Genomic DNA, 21,587 nt, shown 5'->3' on the forward strand with positions numbered 1-21,587 from the left:
GCATTAATTTCACTGTGATCTCAGGGAAGGAATAAATTTTCAGTCATTAGCTCAAATACACACATAGATATATACAAAACCTCTCCATCTCTCAGATCATAGAGACACTGGAAATATGATAACAGATTTAAAGAATTGATTAGCAAACAGATATCTTAAGAGTTGGTGATTATATCATCTTAGGCTTTGTGATAGTTAAGGAATGGGTTATGTACAGACGTTATGTACATTAGAATTCAGGATGACAGATGCTGAAGTCCCAGAATAAACAAGAATTATCCTATTGGATGAGATCATTCAAAAGAGTAGAATTCTCTTGAAAAACGCAATCTTGATTCTGTGATTTGGAAAGGCAAGGGGCGAGGGCTCACACTTGCATTTAGGAATAGGAGTCTGAAACCACGCACCTTAAGATCTGCTATTCTCAACCTCACAAAAGAACCCTCAAATGCCTGAAAATCTTGCCACAGAAACATCCACCATTCTCATACTGACAAAAATCCAGGAAGGAGGAAAACAAAATTAAATTCAGGAAAACAATAGGGGATTATCAGACACAGGAGGAAGAAACAATAAATCACTAATTTATGATAATCGCTTAGTGTTCTGTCCAGGCTCTCTGCCAATGCATCTCTTGTAGATAAGAAGGAGCTTGGACATTGGTCAAGTAAGACCCAAAGTAGAAAATCTCAGAAAATGTACTTGAGCCAACGCCTTGTGAACTACAGACCTGAGATTCCTCGCTGATATTTCCTGTTGCACTGGATTCTGCGGTGTCATAGATCAGGCATGTAATAGCCCACAGCAAGAAGGCTCCTGTGATTCATTTCTTGGAACTTGGAGCAATCTGGCATTTCCGCAGTGCCTGCATTAGGTGACCAGAAGAGGGTGACAATGCATCCCGTGGCCAGCATTTTTTCAAAGTTGCAAAACTTAGGAACACTTCCTAACATTGTGTATTTGGAGGAGAGTGAGTGAGAAAAAATGGCAGTGATCATAGAGCCATGTCGTGGAGGATTTTATAGAAGTTAGTAAGGATTAAGTTTATTTTGGATGGAGTTTGGAAGACTCTTAATAGGAAGAGGTAAAAATGGAAGCAGAGATACTACCAAGAAAACTATAGCTCAGAGCAGAGGATGGTCTGGCTAGATTGGTAGTCGCAGAGATGGAGAGTAGCAGATGGATTTAGAAAGAGGTAGATTTTTTTTTTTTGAGAAAATCTCAAATAGAGATGAAATAGACAGCGTTTGCTTATGAACTGGACTTTGAGGAGTAAGGGAAAGGTGGGAGTCAAGGGTAGCCTTAGGCTAAGTAACTGGGCAAGTAGTGGTAATAGTTACTCATGGGGAAGGCTGGGGGAGGTAAGAGTTCTATGGTTGAACATGTTAAGTTTGAGATGTTTATGACGGTCACATGGAATCATCGGAAAGGACACCCAAGGCTCAGACTTCAAGGAGCAAACTACAGATGCATAGGGAAGCAGACCAGAGATGGTTCTTCTAAGAGTAAAAGAAAGTCCAGAAAGAGGGGGAAAGAAGATGTATTTGTGGTTGGCCCTCCTCCTCCAGTTGGAAATGGACCTGCATATTCAAAGTCCCTTCTCTCCTTTCCTCTTCTAGGTCCATCTCTCCCCCACACGCAGAATAGGTTAGACAGCTCAGTTAAAAGCTAGACGCACTCACCCCAAAACTTTTCCCCCAAACTCGTTGAGATTCCTAACATTTTGTGATTTTTTTTTTAGATGTGAAAAGCAATCCTCCTTGGGAGAATTAGATTTTAATCAGGGGTCAAAGAGAGGATAGTATTAGTCACTGAACTATTTTTGAGTATATATTTGATTTACACTGATACATAGTTAAGATCCCGGCACTGAGGGAATTATATTTTTTATTAAGTGTAGGGATGGGTAAGAATAGAGAAAATCATAGGAGGGACAAAATATCATTTTAATTTGTAAACTATGATTCTAGAAAGAATTGCTTTAGAAAACTCTGGGAAGATCTGGGTATACAGCAATATTTTTCCCCATTCAATTTGTTTGTGAAACCCACCAGGAGTAGCTTTTTGAGAGGACAAACTATCTCTTACATATTTTTATCCTCAGAGCCTAAATCAGTACATGATATAGGTCTATTGAGTAAATGTCATGCAGATAACTTAAAGACAGTGTGAGCTTTTAAACTTTACTCCATAGTTAACTTGAAAAGCAAGAATATGCCATTTTTTCATCTCTCTCAAAAAGAATGTAAAAACTCAATTGAATTACTCTTATGTAGAATCATATATTCCCCTGAGAATCACCAAATTAATGAAAAAGAATTTAAATATTGCCATGTATCTACTGTACAGTATAATAAAAACATTGGTTCTTAGAAAACATAATAGCTTTCACATTGTTTTTTTTTAACATCTTTATTGGTGTATAATTGCTTTACAATGAATGGTGTGTTAGTTTCTGCTGTATAACGAAGTGAATCATCTATACGTATACATATATCCCCATATCTCCTCCCTCTTGCGTCTCCCTCCCACCCTCCCTATCCCACCCCTCTAGGTGGTCACAAAGCACTGATATTAAGTTTTTATTCTTCATAAAGACACGAACTATAGAAGTGATTACAGCTGTCAGAACATATAAATCTAACTGCTATATTTATATTTGGATGCCATGATTGTGTGGGCACGCAAAGATCTACATGACATTACACTGAAAAGACGGGATGGGAAGGAAAATGAAGTATTTGTATTCACTACTCTGTTCTTTTCTAATTAGCTCTCATTCTTCTAAAAAAAAATACCCTGCAGTTTTAAAGGAGAGTAAATTGTAAATATCAGCGGTAATTAAATTGGGCAATGGGCAATGGATTCCAATCTTTATAACCAGGATAATTAATCATGATAAAATCCAATATACACATATTCAGGACACCAGAAGCAGACTTTCTCTGTTTTCTAATAACATTGCAAAGTAGAATAAATGCAGATTTTTCTGGAAAAAAAAACTTTCTTCTGGAAAGAAGTCTACAGAACCTATGATGCTTATATTCCTTTCCCTACATTATAAAACTTAATTTTTAAAAAAATTATTTATTTTTGGCTGCGTTGGGTCTTCATTGCTGCTCGCGGGCTTTCTCTAGTTGCAGCAAGTGGGGGCTGCTCTTCGTTGCGGTGCAGGGACTTCTCATTACGGTGGCTTCTCTTGTTGCGGAGCACGGGCTCTAGGCGTGCGGGCTTCAGTAGTTGTGGCTCGTGGGCTCTAGAGTGCAGGCTCAGTAGTGGTGGCGCACAGGCTTAGTTGCTCCACGGCATGTGGGATCTTCCTGGACCAGGGCTGGAACCCGTGTCCCCTGCAATGGCAGGCAGATTCTTAACCACTGTGCCACCAGGGAAGTCCCTAAAACTTATTTTTTAGAATGAAAAAGATAAAGCCTTGCAGTAAACCAGCTCTGCACATTCAAGTGGTAATTTATCAAGCTAATCTGGTCCCAGATTATCACATGGCAAGTAGTCAATGGTCTCCCAGCTCATAAAAACACTTCATTATAGTTAATGTGAGAATGTTGCTGGGGAGACTTTCATTGTATTTCTGAGGATACAATGTTTCCCTGATCTAGTTTTGCTTCTGCAGAGCAACTATTTTATTTTTATGCGGTAATTACAGTGCTCATAACTCCTTTTCTACATTGTCTTTTAGGAAGCTGATTGCTAGATTTTCGGATCAGAACCAACAAACATATAGGACCTTACAGCATGTATTTTATGTGCTGACTTCACTCTTAACTCTCAGATAAAAGTTGAAGAGGCTGGAATATTAAGATACAGAGAGTTATTTCTACTTAGTGTGTTCACAGTTGTTAACTTATGGTGGTAGCTTCAATAGAAGCAGCCTAATAACCAGGTGATATATTGATACAATAGTAGTTGAGTTTATGGCTCTTTAGCCAGATTAGCTGTCTTTCGATCCTAGCTTTGCAGCTTGGTAGCTGCCTTAGTCTGTTCAGGCTGCTATAACAGAATACCATAGATGGGCTGGTTTATAGACAACAGAAACTTATTTCTCACAGTTCTGGAGGCTGGGAAGTTCAAGATCAAGGTACTGGCAGATTCAGTGTCTGGTGACGGCCTGCTTCCTGGTTCATAGCTGGTGATCTACTAGCTGTGTTCTTTCATGGTGGAAGGGGCAAGGGAGCTCTCTGAGGTCCCTTTTTTTTTTTTCCTCGGTACGCGGGCCTCTCACTGTTGTGGCCTTTCCGGTTGCGGAGAACAGGCTCCGGACGCACAGGCTCAGCGGCCATGGCTCACGGGCCCAGCCGCTCCGCAGCATGTGGGATCTTCCCGGACCGGGGCACGAACCCGTGTCCCTGCATAGGCAGGCGGACTCTCAACCACTGCGCCACCAGGGAAGCCCTCTGAGGTCCTTTTTATAAGGGTCCTGATCTCATTCATGAGGGCTCCACCCTCATGACCTAATCACCGCTCAAAGCTCCAGCCTCCTAATACCATCACTTTGGGGGCTTTAGTTCAACACTGGGACTTTGAAGGGACACATTCAGTCTATAGCAGTAGCTATGTGACAAGTTATTTTACATGTCCCAGTCTCCTCATCTTTGAAATGGGAATAGTTTCCTCAACTATTCTGGGGATTAAAAGTGTTACTACTAAGAATACTCAGTAGTTTTATGGACACTACTAAGAATATTCTTGGCATGTTAGTTATTATAATTATTTCTGTAATAATAAATGGCCAATGATGGCAAGTCACTTCACATGGTTCAATCAGTTGAACATTATCTGAGAGCCCATAGTATAACGAGCACTGTGTTGGGTCCTAGAAATACAAAGGCAAATAAGATCTGGCCCTTGTCTTAGCTCACAAGATATATTAGCCTGAAAGGAGAAAGATATGTAAATAGATAATGTTGATACAGTGGGGCCAGGTCAATAATAAGATGAATTGTTTGTTGTTTGCTATCAACACATAGTTTGCTAAAATATCAATATAGATCTTTCACCTTGAAATCCTCAAGAACATACTCATTTTTGAATCCTGCTAACCAAAGTTTTTGGAAAATAGCCCTTAGGGATTGTGGAACAGAGTCATTGGCTGAAGGGGGGACATTTAAATGATGCTATCCAGCAGTCACCTTATAAGGACTACCCACAGATAAACATCGTTACAACTGTGATGAGTGACCTGAGACAAGGGTTCTAGGAGCAAAGCAGAGGTAGGAAGGCAGGAAGGGGCTGTACGGTTCTGGGCATTTGTAGAAGGTTTCCCTGAGAATGTCATTTTTAAGCTGAGACCTGAAGAATTAACCAGTAGTTACACAAAGGAAGGAATGTTCCAGACAGAAGTTAACAAGGAGTTCAAAGCTGCTGAGTCAGGATGGAGCTTGTCAATCGCTTTCAGGTGCCAAGAACTGAAGGAAGGAAAGTAGAGCACAGTAAGCCAGTAAGAAAGTGGCCTGAGATGGTAACTGTCAGATCTGCAGAGAGGGCTTTGCAGATCATCCCCAACTAACACAGCCCCCCTCGCACTGTCCTTCTCTTCCCATTACCCTATTGCAGTTTCATTCTTGCAGTTCTCTTAAATTATCTTTATTTATGTGATTATTTTTTACTGTATGTTTTCCCCCACTTGAATGTAGGTTCAATTAAAGATGTATCTTGTCCGTCTTCCTCATCTCTGTAACTTCAGCACTAGGAGAAACTGCGAAACAGGTTATTGTGGTGGAGATCAGTGCAATGGCAGTAGGAGAGGACAGAAAATGATACATTTGAGAAATAGCAAAAAGGTAGGATTCCCAGGCTTGGGTCTTTGTTATGAGAGAATCCTAGATTTGGAGGTGAACAACCACGAACAGCATACCGCCTTTTCACCAGGAGGAAGTGGCCGTTGTGTGTGTTTGCTGTTCATTTGGCTGAGTCTGGTAGGGATTCATAGGTTCTTTTTAAGTCAGATTAAGTCTGAGGTGCGTGTGCCATCCAGAAGGTACTGTCAGGTAAGAACGTGGTTAGAGAGGGGTTCAGTCAGGAAATGGAGATTTGCAGGCCCAGAGCACAGAGGAGGAACTGAATCCATGGAAACAGGTAAGGGCTAGAAGTGAGAAGTGTCAGTGTGAGAATAGAAGGGGCACAGGCCATGTCTCTGAGGATCTCAGAAAGGGGAGGAAAGGCCCGCGGAGCCAAGTGGGGTTGGGTGGAGGGAAGAAACCCGGAGAATGTGGGTCAAGGAGCCACAGGAAGAGCGTGCTTTGAGAGAAGGAGGTGGTCTTCCACACGTGGCTTTGGATTGGTTTCCAAGACAACAGTCTTCCTGCCTGGTGCATCTAATTAGCAGATATTCAGGTTTCATTTTCTCATACTCATATGTCCAAGGAGTCACACTGAGGAGAGATGGTTGCTTAAAATAGAGTCAGGGTTCCAACAGCACGGTGGACAATGGGACTTCAGCAAGGTGGTCCAGAGGGATGGGCTGGCTTAGAGTGAGACTGCCTCAAAGGACAGAGGTGACAGCGGGTGGAAAGAAGGTGATATTCTGAGTCACAGAGGGAGTGAGTCGTGTGTTGTGAATACATCGTGAACGTGTTGGCATAGGAACTGCTGCTTTATTTTGAAGTTACTAGCGCTAGAGTTCCAAACTTCCCAGGGCCTGTGCTTGCTGTCCGTGGAGGGGCAGAGACGATGGAGGAGAAAGAGAGTTGAAGTTGGTGATGGGAGTCAGGAGAGGATGAGGAAAATAGACTTTTCAGGCTCAACGCTCAGGTACGGATCACAGGCAGCGGAAGGCTGGCTGCACAGATGATGTTTGCATAGGTCTATTGTCATTGAAAACAGTCATCGGGTTCATTTGGAAGTTAAATATCTGATTTAATCTCTTTGGTCATGTTATTATAGATCCAGGTTGTTAAAAAATGCACACACACTCTATGAGTTATATTCTTCCAGGAAGGGTGTAGCTTGAGACTGTGCCTTTGAAAGCTGTATTATATCTTCCAGGACTGTATGTATTTGAGGGCAACCAGAAATTTCTGACATAATTGCAGAGCTCATGAGATTTAAATCTACACTTTACAAAGAGCTGGACACTCAGCACAGCACTAGAATAAATTGAAGGCATACATCTCTTTGCTCAGTAGAGGTCATTCTGATCAGTAGAAATCACACTTAAGATGCAGGAGGACTGACATGGCCCGCCTGAGCTGAGGTGTTGGCAGCAGCCATTCCGCACTAGTAACTCCGGTCAGAAGAGCTGGGTGCAAGGCCTCTGCACGTGGCCCCCTGTGAGCAAGTGAAACCTGACTAAGCACAAAGGGGGGAAAAAAAAAGCCATCACAGAGCTGTGACTATTTTCAAGGCTAATCTTTTTCTCTGTGGAACACTGCCTTTGGGGCAAAACAAGGAAGAAGCAGGTGATTCTAATGTGCAGCGCAGGACAGCCACTGCAGGCCAGCTTCTCCAACTCTGAAGGCATGCCAGTCATGTGGCTGACAAGGTCTTGATGATCCGGCTGGGTGTCAGGCCTGAGCCTCTGAGGTGGGAGAGCCGAGTTCAGGACATTGGTCCACCAGAGACCTCCTGGCCCCATGTATTATCAATCAGCGAGAGCTCTCCCAGAGATCTCCGTCTCAACGCTAAGACCCAGCTCCACTCAACAACCAGCAAGCTACAGTGATGGACACCCTATGCCAAACAACTAGCAAGACAGGAACACAACCCCACCCATTAGCAGAGAGGCTGCCTAAAATCATACTAAGTTCACAGACACCCCAAACACACCACCGGACACAGTGCTGCCCAAGAGAAAGACAAGATCCAGCCTCATCCACCAGAACACAGGCACCAGTCCCCTCTGCCAGGAAGCCTACACAACCCACTGAACCAACCTTACCTACTGGGGGCAGACACCAAAAACAACGGGAACTACGAACCTGCAGCCTGTGAAAAGGAGACCCCAAACACAGTAAGGTAGGGAAAATTAGAAGACAGAGAAACACACAGCAGATGAAGGAGCAAGGTAAAAACCCACCAGACCAAACAAATGAAGAGGAAATAGGCAGTCTACCTGAAAAAGAATTCAGAGTAATGATAATAAAGTTATCCAAAATGGACAAATTTATAGAAAAGCACAACCTTCTAAGACTGAACCAGGATGAAATAGAAAATATACACAGACCAATCACAAGCACTGAAATTGAAACTGTGAATAAAAACCTTCCAACAAACAAAAGCCCAGCACCAGATGGCTTCACAGGTGAATTCTATCTAACATTTAGAGAAGAGCTAACACCTATCCTTCTCAAACTCTTCCAAAATATAGCAGAGTGAGGAACACTCCCAAACTCATTCTATGAGGCCACCATTACCCTAATTCCAAAACCAGACAAAGGTGTTACCAAAAAAGAAAACTACAGGCCAATATCCCTGATGAACATAGACGCAAAAATCCTCAACAGAATACTAGCAAACAGAATCCAGCAGCACATTAAAAGGATCATACACCATGATCAAGCGGGGTTTATCCCAGGGATGCAAGGATTCTTCAATATATGCAAATCAATCAACGTGATACACCGTACTAACAAATTGAAGGAGAAAAACCATATGATCATCTCAATAAATGCAGAAAAAGCTTTCGACAAAATTCAACACCCATTTATGATAAAAACTCTCTGGAAAGTAGGCATAGAGGGAACTTACCTCAACATAATAGAGGCCATATATGACAAACCCACAGCCAACATCATTCTCAATGGTGAAAAACTGAAACCATTTCCACTAAAATCAGGAACAAGACAAAGTTGCCCACTCTCACCACAATTATTCAACATAGTTTTGGAAGTTCTAGCCACATCAATCAGAGAAGAAAAAGAAATAAAAGGAATCCAAATCGGAAAAGAAGAAGTAAAACTGGCACTGTGTGCAGATGATACGATACTATACATAGAGAATCCTAAAGATGCTACCAGAAAAATACTAGAGCTAATCAATGAAATTGGTAAAGTAGCAGGATACAAAATTAATGCACAGAAATCTCTTGCATTCCTATGAAAAATCTGAAAGAGAAATTAAGGAAACACTCCCATTTACCATTGCAACAAAAAGAATAAAATGCCTAGGAATAAACCTACCTAAGGAGACAAAAGACCTGTATGCAGAAAACTATAAGACACTGATTAAAGAAATTAAAGATGATACAAACAGATGGAGAGATATAACATGTTCTTGGATTGGAAGAATCAACATTGTGAAAATGACTATACTACTGAAAGCAATCTACAGATTCAGTGCAATCCTTATTTAAGTACCAATGGCATTTTTCACAGAACTAGAACAAAAAATTTCACAGTTTGTATGGAAACACAAAAGACCCCGAAGAGCCAAAGCACTCTTGAGAACGAAAAACGGAGCTGGAGGAATCAGGCTCCCTGACTTCAGACTATACTACAAAGCTACAGTAATCACGACAGTATGGTACTGGCACAAAAACAGAAAGATCAGTGGAACAGGATACAAAGCCCAGACATAAACCCACGCACATATGGTCACCTTACTTTTAATAAAGGAGGCAGGAATGTACAGTGGAGAAAGAACAGCCTCTTCAGTAAGTGGTGCTGGGAAAACTGGACAGGTACATGTACAACTATGAGATTAGATCACTACCTAACACCGTACACAAAAATAAGCGCAAAATGGATTAAAGGCCTAAATGTAAGGCCAGAGACTATCAAACTCTTAGAGGAAAACATAGGCAGAACACTCTATGACATAAATCACAGCAAGATCCTTTTTGACCCTCCTCCTAGAGAAATGGAAATAAAAACAAAAATAAACAAATGGGACCTAATGAAGCTTAAAAGCTTTTGCACAGCAAAGAAAACCATAGACAAGATGAAAAGACAATCCTCAGAATGGGAGAAAATATTTGCCAATGAAGCAACTGACAAAGAATTAATCTGCAGAATATACAAGCAGCTCATGCAGCTCAATATCAAAAAAACAAACAACCCAATCCAAAACTGGGTAGAAGACCTAAATAGACATTTCTCCAAAGAAAATATACAGACTGCCAACAAACACATGAAAGGATGCTCAACATCACTAATCATTAGAGAAATGCAAATCAAAACTACAATGAGGTATCACCTCACACTGGTGAGAATGGGCATCATTAAAAAATCCACAAACAGGGCTTCCCTGGTGGCACAGTGGTTGAGAGTCCGCCTGCCGATGCAGGGGACGCGGGTTCGTGCCCCGGTCTGGGAAGATCCCATATGCCGCGGAGCGGCTGGGCCTGTGAGCCATGGCCGCTGAGCCTGTGCGTCTGGAGCCTGTGCTCCGCAAGGGGAGAGGCCGCAACGGTGAGAGGCCCGCGTACTGGGAAAAAAAAAAAAAATCCACAAACAATAAATGCTGGAGAGGGTGTGGAGAAAAGGGAACCCTCTCACCCTGTTGGTGGGAATGTAAATTGATATAGCCATTATGGGGAACAGTATGGAGGTTCCTAAAAAAAGTAAAAATAGACCTACCATATGACCCAGAAATCCCACTTCTGGGCATATACCCTGAGAAAACCATAATTCAAAAAGAGTCATGTACCCCAGTGTTCATTGCAGCTCTGTTTACAATAGCCAGGACATGGAAGCAAGTTAAGTGTCCATCGACAGATGAATGGATAAAGATGTGGCATATATATATAATGGAATATTACTCAGTCATAAAAAGAAATGAAATTGAGTTATTTGTAGTGAGGTGGATGGACCTAGAGTCTGTCATACAGAGTGAAGTAAGTCAGAAAGAGAAAAACAAATACCGTTGGCTAACGCATATATATGGAATCTGAAAAAAAAAAAGTTCTGAAGAACCTAGGGGCAGGACAGGAATAAAGATGCAGACATAGAGAATGGACTTGAAGATACGGGGAAGGGTAAAGGTAAGCTGGGACGAAGTGAGAGAGTGGCATGAACATATATACACTACCAAATGTAAAATAGATAGCTAGTGGGAAGCAGCCGCAAAGCACAGGGAGATCAGCTCAGTGCTTTGTGACCACCTAGAGGGGTGGGATAGGGAGGGTGGGAGGAAGACACAAGAGGGAGGGGATATGGGGATATATGTACATGTATACCTGATTCATTTTGTTATATAGCAGCAACTAACACAACAATGTAAAGCAATTATACTCCAATAAAGGTGTTAGAAAAAAAAGATGCAGGAGGAGACCCAGAGGGTCCCTTTGTTGGCATATTTCACATGTAAGTTGACACCTCTTTTGAAAAGAAAATCAATTTATTCCAAGGTATTACCAGCGTGTCACTCCAGAAAGTGAATTTCCATATGAATCATCACCTATGGCTCACTTTTCCCCATGTTTTGACATTTTACACCTTCATTTATCTGCCCATTCACTCACACATGGGTCAAACAACACTGTGGCGGAGAATAAAACAGATGCCATCTGTCCTCAGAGACTTCACACTCTAAACAGAAAGAGAACAAGAAACAAGCAATTACAATGCAATGTGTTCAGGTAAGCACAGGTTTCCTGGGATTCTGAACCGGATTTGGGTGAAGTTTAGCGTGAGACCTGAAGGGTTAACTGGGTGTAGGAGAGTGTCCTTTTTTTTTTTAGAAAAAACACATAATGTTCAGGGCATCATGTCTGCATATTACACTCAAATAATTCAGGCAGAAAAGCATATAAAGATGGAGATGAGAGAGAGAGAGGGAGGGAAGGAGGGAGGGAGGGAGAGAAATGTAAATGTTAACAACTGCAGAACTTGGGAGTTCTTTTTACTGTTCTTGCAAAGTGTCTGTAGGGTTAAAATTATTTCAAAATAAAAAACATTTTTCATGAAGAAAATAAGGAGCTACAAGTTCAACAGCATTATCTATGTTTCAATATTACTTCATACTTTTTCAAGCATTCTGCTACCCTAAAGGTATATTTCAATGTTACTGCACACTTACCAAGCATGATACTATTCTACCCTGAAGGTAAAATTACATTTCATCTTATTTTCTTTCATCATACATTTGGTCTAGCGCTTCATTTGAAAAAACTTATTAGGAAAAAATACACATTTTAATGTATGACTAAAACATAAAACTTGCAGAATTAATTTCTGAAAAATTTTTAAGTAAAAAAAAAAGAAATGTTACTTCATTGCTTTTTTTTTTCCAAGCTGGTATATAAATAGTATAATTCATTATTGTGCTCAATGGAAGTGACAAGTCAATTTTCTCGCTGTTTCTTTCCTGGCTAGGTTTCGTATGTCAAAGCTATTGACATTTGGATGGCAGTGTGTCTCCTTTTCGTGTTTTCAGCACTACTGGAATATGCAGCTGTCAATTTTGTATCGAGACAACATAAAGAACTTCTGAGATTTCGACGAAAGAGAAAGAATAGGGTAGGCGATTAAATGCATTAAGTTCTCTGGGATACAATTCTCCCTGGAAACTGAATTTGGCATATTTAATAGGGAGGTACAGAGAGGAAATGGGGACAGGGACTAAATGAAATGGTGTCCCTTTGGTTTTGTCCAGCTGAAACTTACATTGTCAAAAATAGCCTCAGGGAGAAAATGGTAACATCAAACTATACACAGCAGATCTGGTGACATGAGAGTTTTATCAACTTCTTTCTAATGTATGTCTTGGAACGACACCATTATTTGCTTCCACTAACAAAATCTATCATTTCTTATTGGCAAGGTTGCAGTGTCTCTGATGGTTTTACTTGACATAAGTCAACAAATATAGCTATTAAAGTTGTACCTTTTTTCGAACTAATTCCTTTAATTGTTTCCATCAAATATCACCTATTTATTAATACTATGATGTTGATGTAAAACTCTGTGGTCTCCTTTTTATGTACACTTTTATGTTTTTAAGACATTTCTTCTGAATCCCCACTCGAAACACAATAAGGTGTATTTTTGCCTTGCTATCACTTGATAAGTCAAACCCAGAAGAAATTTTATTTAGAGCATCATTGGGATACCACATGAAATTGTAGAAGTAATCTCCTAATTGGATTTGTAAGTACAGGATGGCAGTTGTTCACCTCTATTAAGACTTGTAATGTCATCTCTCTTTATATTTACATAATTTCAATTAGCCCCTTTCCTTTTCTGCAAGGGAGAGTCTCTATCAACCAGCATATCTTTGAGTTTACTTTTAATGTGAATGTGCCAGCTGACATTTTGAACGCAAATGGTCTCTTAATCAAGAGAAATATCAAAGTTGTATATTACAGGAGAAATTGTGGCCAGAATCCAAAATACTGTAATATTTAAGTCAAAACATTCTCAACTCTTAAAAGTAATAGTCTGGTTTATATGTAGTGTGCATTTTTAAGGATTTAATTTTTTAAGGAATTTCTTATGGTTTCTGAATGACTGTGATTTATATATTTTATAAATTTTTTTAAGAAGCTCTAAGCCATGATCTCCCAGTGCTAAGCCTACTCAGTATTAAACATATTCTAAGGCAGTAACTTATCCAATCATGTCTAATTGACTCCCCAGAATCATCACCTGCTCCAATAAATACCCCAATTCACTGTAGCATGGAAGGAGTTTCAGCATTGCAATACTCTGGGTAACACGGTGGACAGAAGAAACAATGCCAGGGCTTGCATTTGATCAAATTTTTATAAATATGAAAGCACATCATTTATACATTAACATATATTTTCATGGAGAGATTAACTTTTCTTTATCTCCTGCCCCCGACCTCTCCCCGTCTGCTGGTTTCCTTATACTTTTCTCACTCTGCCCAACCCTCCCTCTCTCTCTTTCCTCCTTCTCTTTCCCTCCCTTACTGCCTATTGCTCCTCTCTTTCATATGATACCTGGCACAGGCTGAAGCACTGTAACAGAACAAAGCGTTCTGTATCACAGGGTGAAGCTGTTGTCTTTTTTTCCCATTAATGACTGATTAAGACTATTTTTTCCTTCTAACATGAATCAGAAGTAAAGCAACACTTATTTCCCCCTCTAATTTTCGTTCACTTTTTTACATTTATTTTTCATTTCTGTACCTTTTTTCTCCTTCCTACATGTAGGATGTATCAGCCACGTGCTGCAAACACCAGAAATGGGAAGTCGTTCACATGTGGTGTCCAAAGGGAGGTCTGAGAGCTCAGACATTTTCTGCACCCATCACACATCCAGCAGTCAGAGTAGCTAATGGTTAACATAACAGGCTACAAGTTTAGATACTCAATTCTGATTTCTCCTTAAAAAAAAAAAAAAAAAATCCTTACCAAAGCAGCTCTTTATCCAATTTTACCACCTGCAAGTGTATGGGGATAAAAATATTTGACACCCCTTATTCTTTGGCTCACAGAAAGACAGCAAGATTAATGTTTCTAGTGATTGGCACTCTAGAAAAGTATCAAAATGCAAAAATAGTTACACCTGATTATTTTCTAATCACTATTTGAAATATTCAGGGAGCAAATATTGTAATTAACATTTAGTGCAGGAAAAAAAAACCAGTGTTTTTTTTTTTTAAGTTCACTTCATACTTTGGGGGGTGGATACCTTGCATATGTGAAAATCTATTAATTGATACATATGTATGTTAAGATGATCTATGCAATTAAAACCAATTGTGCAATTATATTTAATCATCTATGACTTTAATCATCTATCTCTGGTTTCTCAATCCTTTTTGGTCCACTTTACCTTCCCACAGACAGAAGCTTTTGCATTGGAGAAGTTTTACCGTTTCTCAGACACGGTAAATTCACTTTCTTAACTCTAAGTAGAGGAATGTGGTCATTGGTAGAAATGCAGCCAGCATACTGTGCACTCAGGCAGTGTTTGGTGGGGAAACACAGCCCCTTGCACACTTAGAGCTGAACAACCACCAACCCCCTTCAGCTAAGGATACTCTCTTTTTCTAACAATTCACTTTGTCTTCCCTCGCTCAATCAAAAGATATTGAAATATTATCTTTCATCCTATTAACCAAACTGGTCAAAATGATTTTAAAATATATATTAAACAGAAATATCACATGTATCTTATAATAGTCTCCATAGAAGAAATAATCATATGCCTTGACAAAATTAGTTTCAAAATAAATGGGAAATTTATTTATATAAATAAGTTCTGAAAACAGCCCCTCTTGCCAGAAAATAGAGACCTAAAAATAAGGCAAAAATAAAATGCTTTGTCCGGCCTGTGTATCTTAAGCATCCTTTCTTAATGTTAAAACATGTTGAGATTCTTTAGAGTAAATGAATGATTTTGGTTTTGATAGCATCCTCGGAAGTGTTCGATTAAAAAGAGGTCACAAGGACACATGTCCAATTATAATGGCTAAATATTTAGAAATGTAATCTACAGTAGAGCATATCAGTAGCTTGACTTGGAGGTCCATAATATAGCACTCAGTGATTAAATTTTAAACATACCAAAAGCCAAGAATTTAGCTTGGGAAATCATATACAAACAGTCCAGTCTACTAAATTAAAATTTCTGGGATACAGTGTATTTTAAAATACCTCCCCAGGAACTTCCCTGGAGGTCCGTTCAGTGGTTAAGACTGCGCCTTCCAATGCAGGGGGTGCGGGTTTGATCCCTGGTCAGGGACCTAAGATCCCCCATGCCTCATGGCCAAAAAAAACAAAACATAAGACAGAAGCAATATTGTAACAAATTCAATAAAGACTTTCAAAAAAAAAAAAGCTCCATATCAAAAAAAACAAAACAGAAGAACCTCCCCAGAAGATTCTACTACACACCTTAGTTAAATAATCACTGAACTATTTTTCTTTTCTACTAAAATTGCATAGTTGTTCCCAATATAGCTAGCTACTTCTTCAGTTTTCATCCCTGGTGGAAAAAAAATTCACATGATCCAATTACTTTTACTTGATTATCCTAACGGTAATTTTTAAAAAATTAATTGCCTTGAATTTGCACAATAGCCCATAGTAGCCTCTTTGGGAAAGGTACATATTTAAATTTTCGGTAACTAAACAGTTCATACATATAGTAGCATTAGTATAAAATACATGTATTCAATTAAATATTGCCTTACAAAACAATGCAAAAAGAGGTCTGATGAAAAAAATCAGATTTCCTTCACCAACAGTCAATAAATACTTATTTTTTAAAAAAGAAACAGTATGGTTTTTTACAATATCGTTTAAAATGCAAACACACTCTAAAATACAATAAATGCAAATACATTGATTAGAAATCCGTGCACGCCATTTAGTTTTATAATATTCTAATCATCATGCAAATTTGGGGTTGATCATTTTCACTCTTTGAAAACGATTTTTGTCAACCTAATAGCCTTCTGGGCTGAATGAATTCCTCATTTTTTTTTTTTTAAACTATGCACTTTGCTTAGAAACAATCTGAGCAATCAAAATCTTTAAATCAATATAATGAAAAGGAGGCTCAAGGTGGATGCCATGCCCTTTGTCATGAGTACTGACTTGCATGAGTTCTTCTTAGTACTTTAGTTTGGCAAAAGGGGCAATAACTAAAATCACCCCCTTAGAGAAAGCTTGATCACAACAGAGGGCTGTACACTGATGTACATGGTATTCCAAGGAAAGTTTTAAGTTGGTTCAGCATTGGCTTAGGCATTGCATACAATCTTTTACACCTTACTTTTTCCTCTATGAAGGTACCAGGGAACCTTTTATATGCTGTGAAAGGATGCACATTCACTCTTGTATCCAAATTTCCCCACCCCACACTGTCGTAGCCTGCTGCGTGCTGATCACCCACCGCTGCACCTTGTCATAAATGCTTATCCCCGGGGCTGTGTGTGTGTGGGTGCATGCATGATATGAAAGTATTTTGGTTGGAAGTTGCTCTTCCCATGTATGATATCATTACTTGAGTCCTGGAGGGTTATAAAGTCTTCAAAATATTTCCGAACATATGTTATTTGTTGAGCAATATGGATGATATGGGATTGCTTTAATGCATTTCATGCAGCTTCTGCACTGCAGTAGAATACTGCAATGGTTTGCTGAGTGAAAACACATACACACGGTGTTCTAGTACCTCTATCTTCCTACTTATTACTGTACATTAATTATTATTTGTGTACACAAATGAAATAAGAATGGACCACTAGTTCTAGATTCAAAAAATAATTACCAAGTTTGTATTTTGTTAGGCGTGATAGTTATCTTTTTTAAATAACTGACTGCATTTTGACTATCAGTACAAAAACTTCCATTTATATATGTATTTATATCCTATCTTACTTCAAAAATAACTCAAGGTAACGTTTAAGAATAACAAATAATTGATTTTTCTGCCTTGAACCTTTTGTCAGCTCTACAGTCTTAGGACAAATGCAAATATATACGTGTACTATTTTGGTTGAAGGGATGAGGCTCCATGCTTGGAAGCAACATGGTACCCATATACACTAAATTATTCAATAAAGTTTCCATTTGAGGTCAGTTTATGCTATATTCTAGAGTAGAAGATATTCTTTCAGTAGGTAAGCACTTCCTACAAATTTCTTTGATACATACCTGAGAAAAAAGTAGGTTCTCAGTAATTTCAAAGTAAATTCTATATGAGTGACTCTGATACACAGGGGTTAGAAATTTCATTTTCTCAAGTAAAACAAAAGTTGTAAGAATTTAATTATTTCCTGCCAACAAATATTTTGAGTTTATGTTAAACACAACTATTTCTTAGAACTATATCCCCTCTGAAATATCTCTTTAGGAAAATAATATTCAATAAAGTAATATAATCTCTACTTAATTTAGTGACACTTTAGTGACTTCCATCACAAAGTTAACTAAAAAAGATACACTGCTTTTTATATATGCTGTCCACTGTAATATAGTATCTTATTTTGCCCCATAATTATGAGTTGGCAGTGAAAGAATCTAGCACATTAAATAGAAATAGATGTACAGATTTTAAAAAATATTTCATTGACTTCTCAGCAATTCCCCAAAATATATGTATTACATTTTCATAATATTTCATCTAAAATATTCATCTTTTTAAGCTTACATTTTACCATTCAATAATCTCCAAACCATTCTGAATCTAAATTCAATATGCCAAGCATAAACTTGGCTAATTCATAATTAATTCATGTCATCTATAAGAAATGCAAGGTTCCCCTCGGATTTCAAGGAATTTTATATTGACAATAGACTTGCAAGTCTAAAGTATTTTTAACCTCATATATAGTTATATTTTTTTAAGCCTTCCATTTTTAAGTGATATAGAAATGTATATAGTTGTCTAAACTGAGGGTTTTATGTTAAGCTGATTCTTATTTCAGAAAAATAACTTTTAATTCATTCACATACTTCGTCTTACCTTAGAATTTTCTAAGTGATGTTGATTTTTTCTCAACAAAACCAAGCCATTGTTTTGTTTATTAATAATTTTTTCAAAATCTACACACTTTGAAATCATATAAATGGGAATTAATAGCAATTCACTTTTCCTTCCTTTGTCATTTTCCTACTTGACAATGAAAAGTTACAGAAAGTTATCTAAACAAAAAAACCTTTGGGATAATTTACTTAGCATCTTGATTGTATAAAGAACATCTCAAAGGTATCCAGTAGGGAAAAAACATTAGGATGAAAGTAACATACTTAGTGCTGTTGTATCTCAGACCAATTCACATAATTAATCATCACTCACGCTGTTTTATATAATTAATGTTTTGTCACTGCTCACTAGCAATCTTCATGCTTTCACCAAGCCTGCAAACAATATTTTTTGTTATTGTTATTTTTGAAGACTAAGAGGATAGGAAATTAATTCTTGTTTCATATGTATGTTAGTTTATTATGTTTGATGATAAAGATGAAGCAATTCAACTGAATGACTATATTTACCCTTGGGCTTTCTTTCTGTAATAATTCTAGTTATAATATGCATGTTACATGAGTTAGTCTTTGGCATAATTCTCTAATTAAAGTGAAAAGCACTTAGAATGTTTCACAATATGGTATTGTTGCTTAATTACTGAAACATTTTTCTCACTTCCATATTTAGTGAAAACAGGTCCTCCTGTAGAAAGAATTATACACTAACAAAATGGCTTTTTATATTTTTTATTGCCTACCCTTCTAACTTGCTTGAAGCATAAGAGGATTGACTTGTGGGTAAATGAAGCTGTTTCTTCAATTTTACTTTTTTAATCAGCCACGTTCTTTGGTTCATTTTAATTCATTCTATTTAATCTTTCTTATTGTCTGTATTTTGAGTTGCAAAGTGGCTTAATTTTATGAACGTTGAGCACTGGCTAACGTATAGTGCCTGAGTCAAAAGTTTTAGATGTTTGTCTAAACCTTGCTTTTGTGGCCTTTAGTCCATTAGAAACCCAAGCTAAAGACCTCACCAGAAAATTGAATTATCTCAAAAAAATATTTGAGTGTTAATTTGAATAAAGAATATCACTGCACCTCTGAACATATATAAACACGGGATAATTTTATGACTGAGTTTTACAAAACAGAGAAATTAGTTGAGTCATAAAATAATTTAATGCACCTTCTAGTATAGCAATCTATTACTAATGATGAGCTAATAGAAAAACTTCATTCATGCTTAAAATTATTATTTTAAGTGTAGCCCTTCAAAAAGATCCCCAAAGTCAAGTCATTTTAAAAAAATCATAAGATCGTTTTGGAGTTCAGGGGTCCTTGCTTCTCTCATCCTCTCTCCGGGGTAGCGACTGGAGTCTGGTCCAGTAGAGCTGAGATCCTGTTGCTGAAGAAATAAGATGACTCCATGTGCCTCATCTCATGGGCTCACCCCAAATACCTGTGCTGTTTCATGGAACATACCAACAACACTAAAGCCTCCTTGATTGCAGGAATTAGATCTGCAAGAATCCCAGCAGATGTAGAGCAAAGCCCATCCATCACAACAGTAAGACAGTGAGGCAGCCAAGTGATCCTCCTAGTTTTATGCTGTCAGTTAATTTTTAGTGAAAAGTCTACAAGTGTGAGGCCATCTGGGGAGTCAGCAATTGGTAGGCCTATTTTATACAGAACTTTAGTGCTCGCTTAGTTTCTGTAGATTTACAATATCTAATGGTAAAATTGTTTAAGCTGTATTTTTCTTTCACATTGTGTATTATGTGATGTCTATAATAATACAATTATAACAAACAAAATATTGATAATACGATAGCAACAATTATCGGGGGTTGTATGTATTTTTCTCACCCTAAAAAAATCTGCTATGTAGTGCTATCATCATCTTTTCCTAGAATAAGAAACCAAGAATCTGAGAATTAAATAACTGGAACTATCCAGACCCCGGCAATAAATGATGAAGCCATGGAATTGCTTAACTATGATAAAAACATTTGCATTTTCAATGTCAATCTTGAGTCAGATTTTAAATTTGGACCATCGAATATATTTGTGTGACTATATAAAATAGTTGAAAACTATTTCCTATAGCACAGACATTTTTAAAAAATAATGCAGATGCCCAATTTATTTTCATTTTTTAGAACAAGAATCCTTGAACATCTTGCTTTCTATTACCTTTGCCAGGAAATAAATATTTGAATGAGACATTTTAATAAGGGAAATATTTTTACTTAAAATTAAAGTTTCTATTTTTTCACCTCCAAAATTAACAGGAAAGCCACTGGCGGTACATTTGTTAGTGAAATCATATTCCAGATGCTTTTGAAAAAACAATACTGCACCAAGTCACATTATATAATGTAATTGTCCAAAGTCTATTCCTAAAGTATTCCTAGGTCTGTCATAAATTTAAAAATGAGTAGAGATACAGGTCATATAAATAGCCTTACAGATAGCCTCTCCTAGAAACAGCCTTACTTAAAAACAGGAATTATTAAAAAATAAAATAATACCTCCATACTAACACAGAAGTCACTACAGAGTATATTTTCATAAGCTACCACTTAAAATTTAAATTAGAAAGTGTTAGAGGTGTTCAAAAAATTTTATATCACCATGAATTCAGGCTAACTAGGATAGCTGCATTGTGCCTCTTGGAAATTTTTGTTTCCACAAATTGTGCGTTATGATCACCTGGAGAGCTTGGAAATGCAAATTACTGAGACAACCTAAATGTTAATGAGTACAGATCTCCGCAACTGAGATCCAGAAAACTGGATCTCAGCAGTCCCTCCCAGCGATTCTGAGACAGCTGCTGAGTGGACCACAGTGTGAGAAATATTGTCCTCGTCTGGACTGTCATTATTGCATGTACATAGAATGTGGTCATTTTACACGTTGCCAGCTTTTATGATGGACGAGTGCTGTATGAAGGTGATGAAGTTTAAATTGTTCCAAGTGTCATTTTCTATTTAAACACATATCCAGAGTAAAGTGGCTTTGTCTGTATAACTCCATAGCTCTGATTACAGGTTGAGGAGACCAACTTACTTGCACGACAGAAATAAACTTTAATCTCATATGTCATTTGCTCAGCTTTACAGTAGGATAAAAAGCAGGAGAGAGAGCAGATAAAGCGTCTTCATCTAAGTGCGAGGCCTTATAGCTTCTCAAGCACACAGGACTCTTAGTTCCCTCACCTACAGAGGGCATGAATGGCTTCCTAGTCTAA

The 21,587-nt window shown here is 38.1% G+C and overlaps 1 protein-coding gene across 2 annotated transcripts in view; it reads left to right on the forward strand.

The window, feature by feature from the left end:
- The window catches only part of GLRA3 (glycine receptor alpha 3), a gene marked incomplete at both ends in the record, with an annotated part of 155,120 nt that overhangs the window by 124,627 nt on the left and 8,906 nt on the right, over window positions 1-21,587 (forward strand). The window contains 2 exons of one of the 2 annotated variants that reach the window (XM_082657174.1): window positions 12,267-12,410; window positions 14,704-14,748. In XM_082657174.1, coding sequence (XP_082513300.1) covers window positions 12,267-12,410; window positions 14,704-14,748 — 189 coding nt within the window. The remainder of the gene's footprint in view (window positions 1-12,266; window positions 12,411-14,703; window positions 14,749-21,587) is intronic. The other variant, XM_082657173.1, reaches the window with a different exon arrangement.

This window comes from Grampus griseus, assembly GCF_964374135.1.
Source record: "Grampus griseus genome assembly, chromosome: 6".
In the NCBI taxonomy this organism is placed as follows: Eukaryota; Metazoa; Chordata; class Mammalia; order Artiodactyla; family Delphinidae; genus Grampus; species Grampus griseus.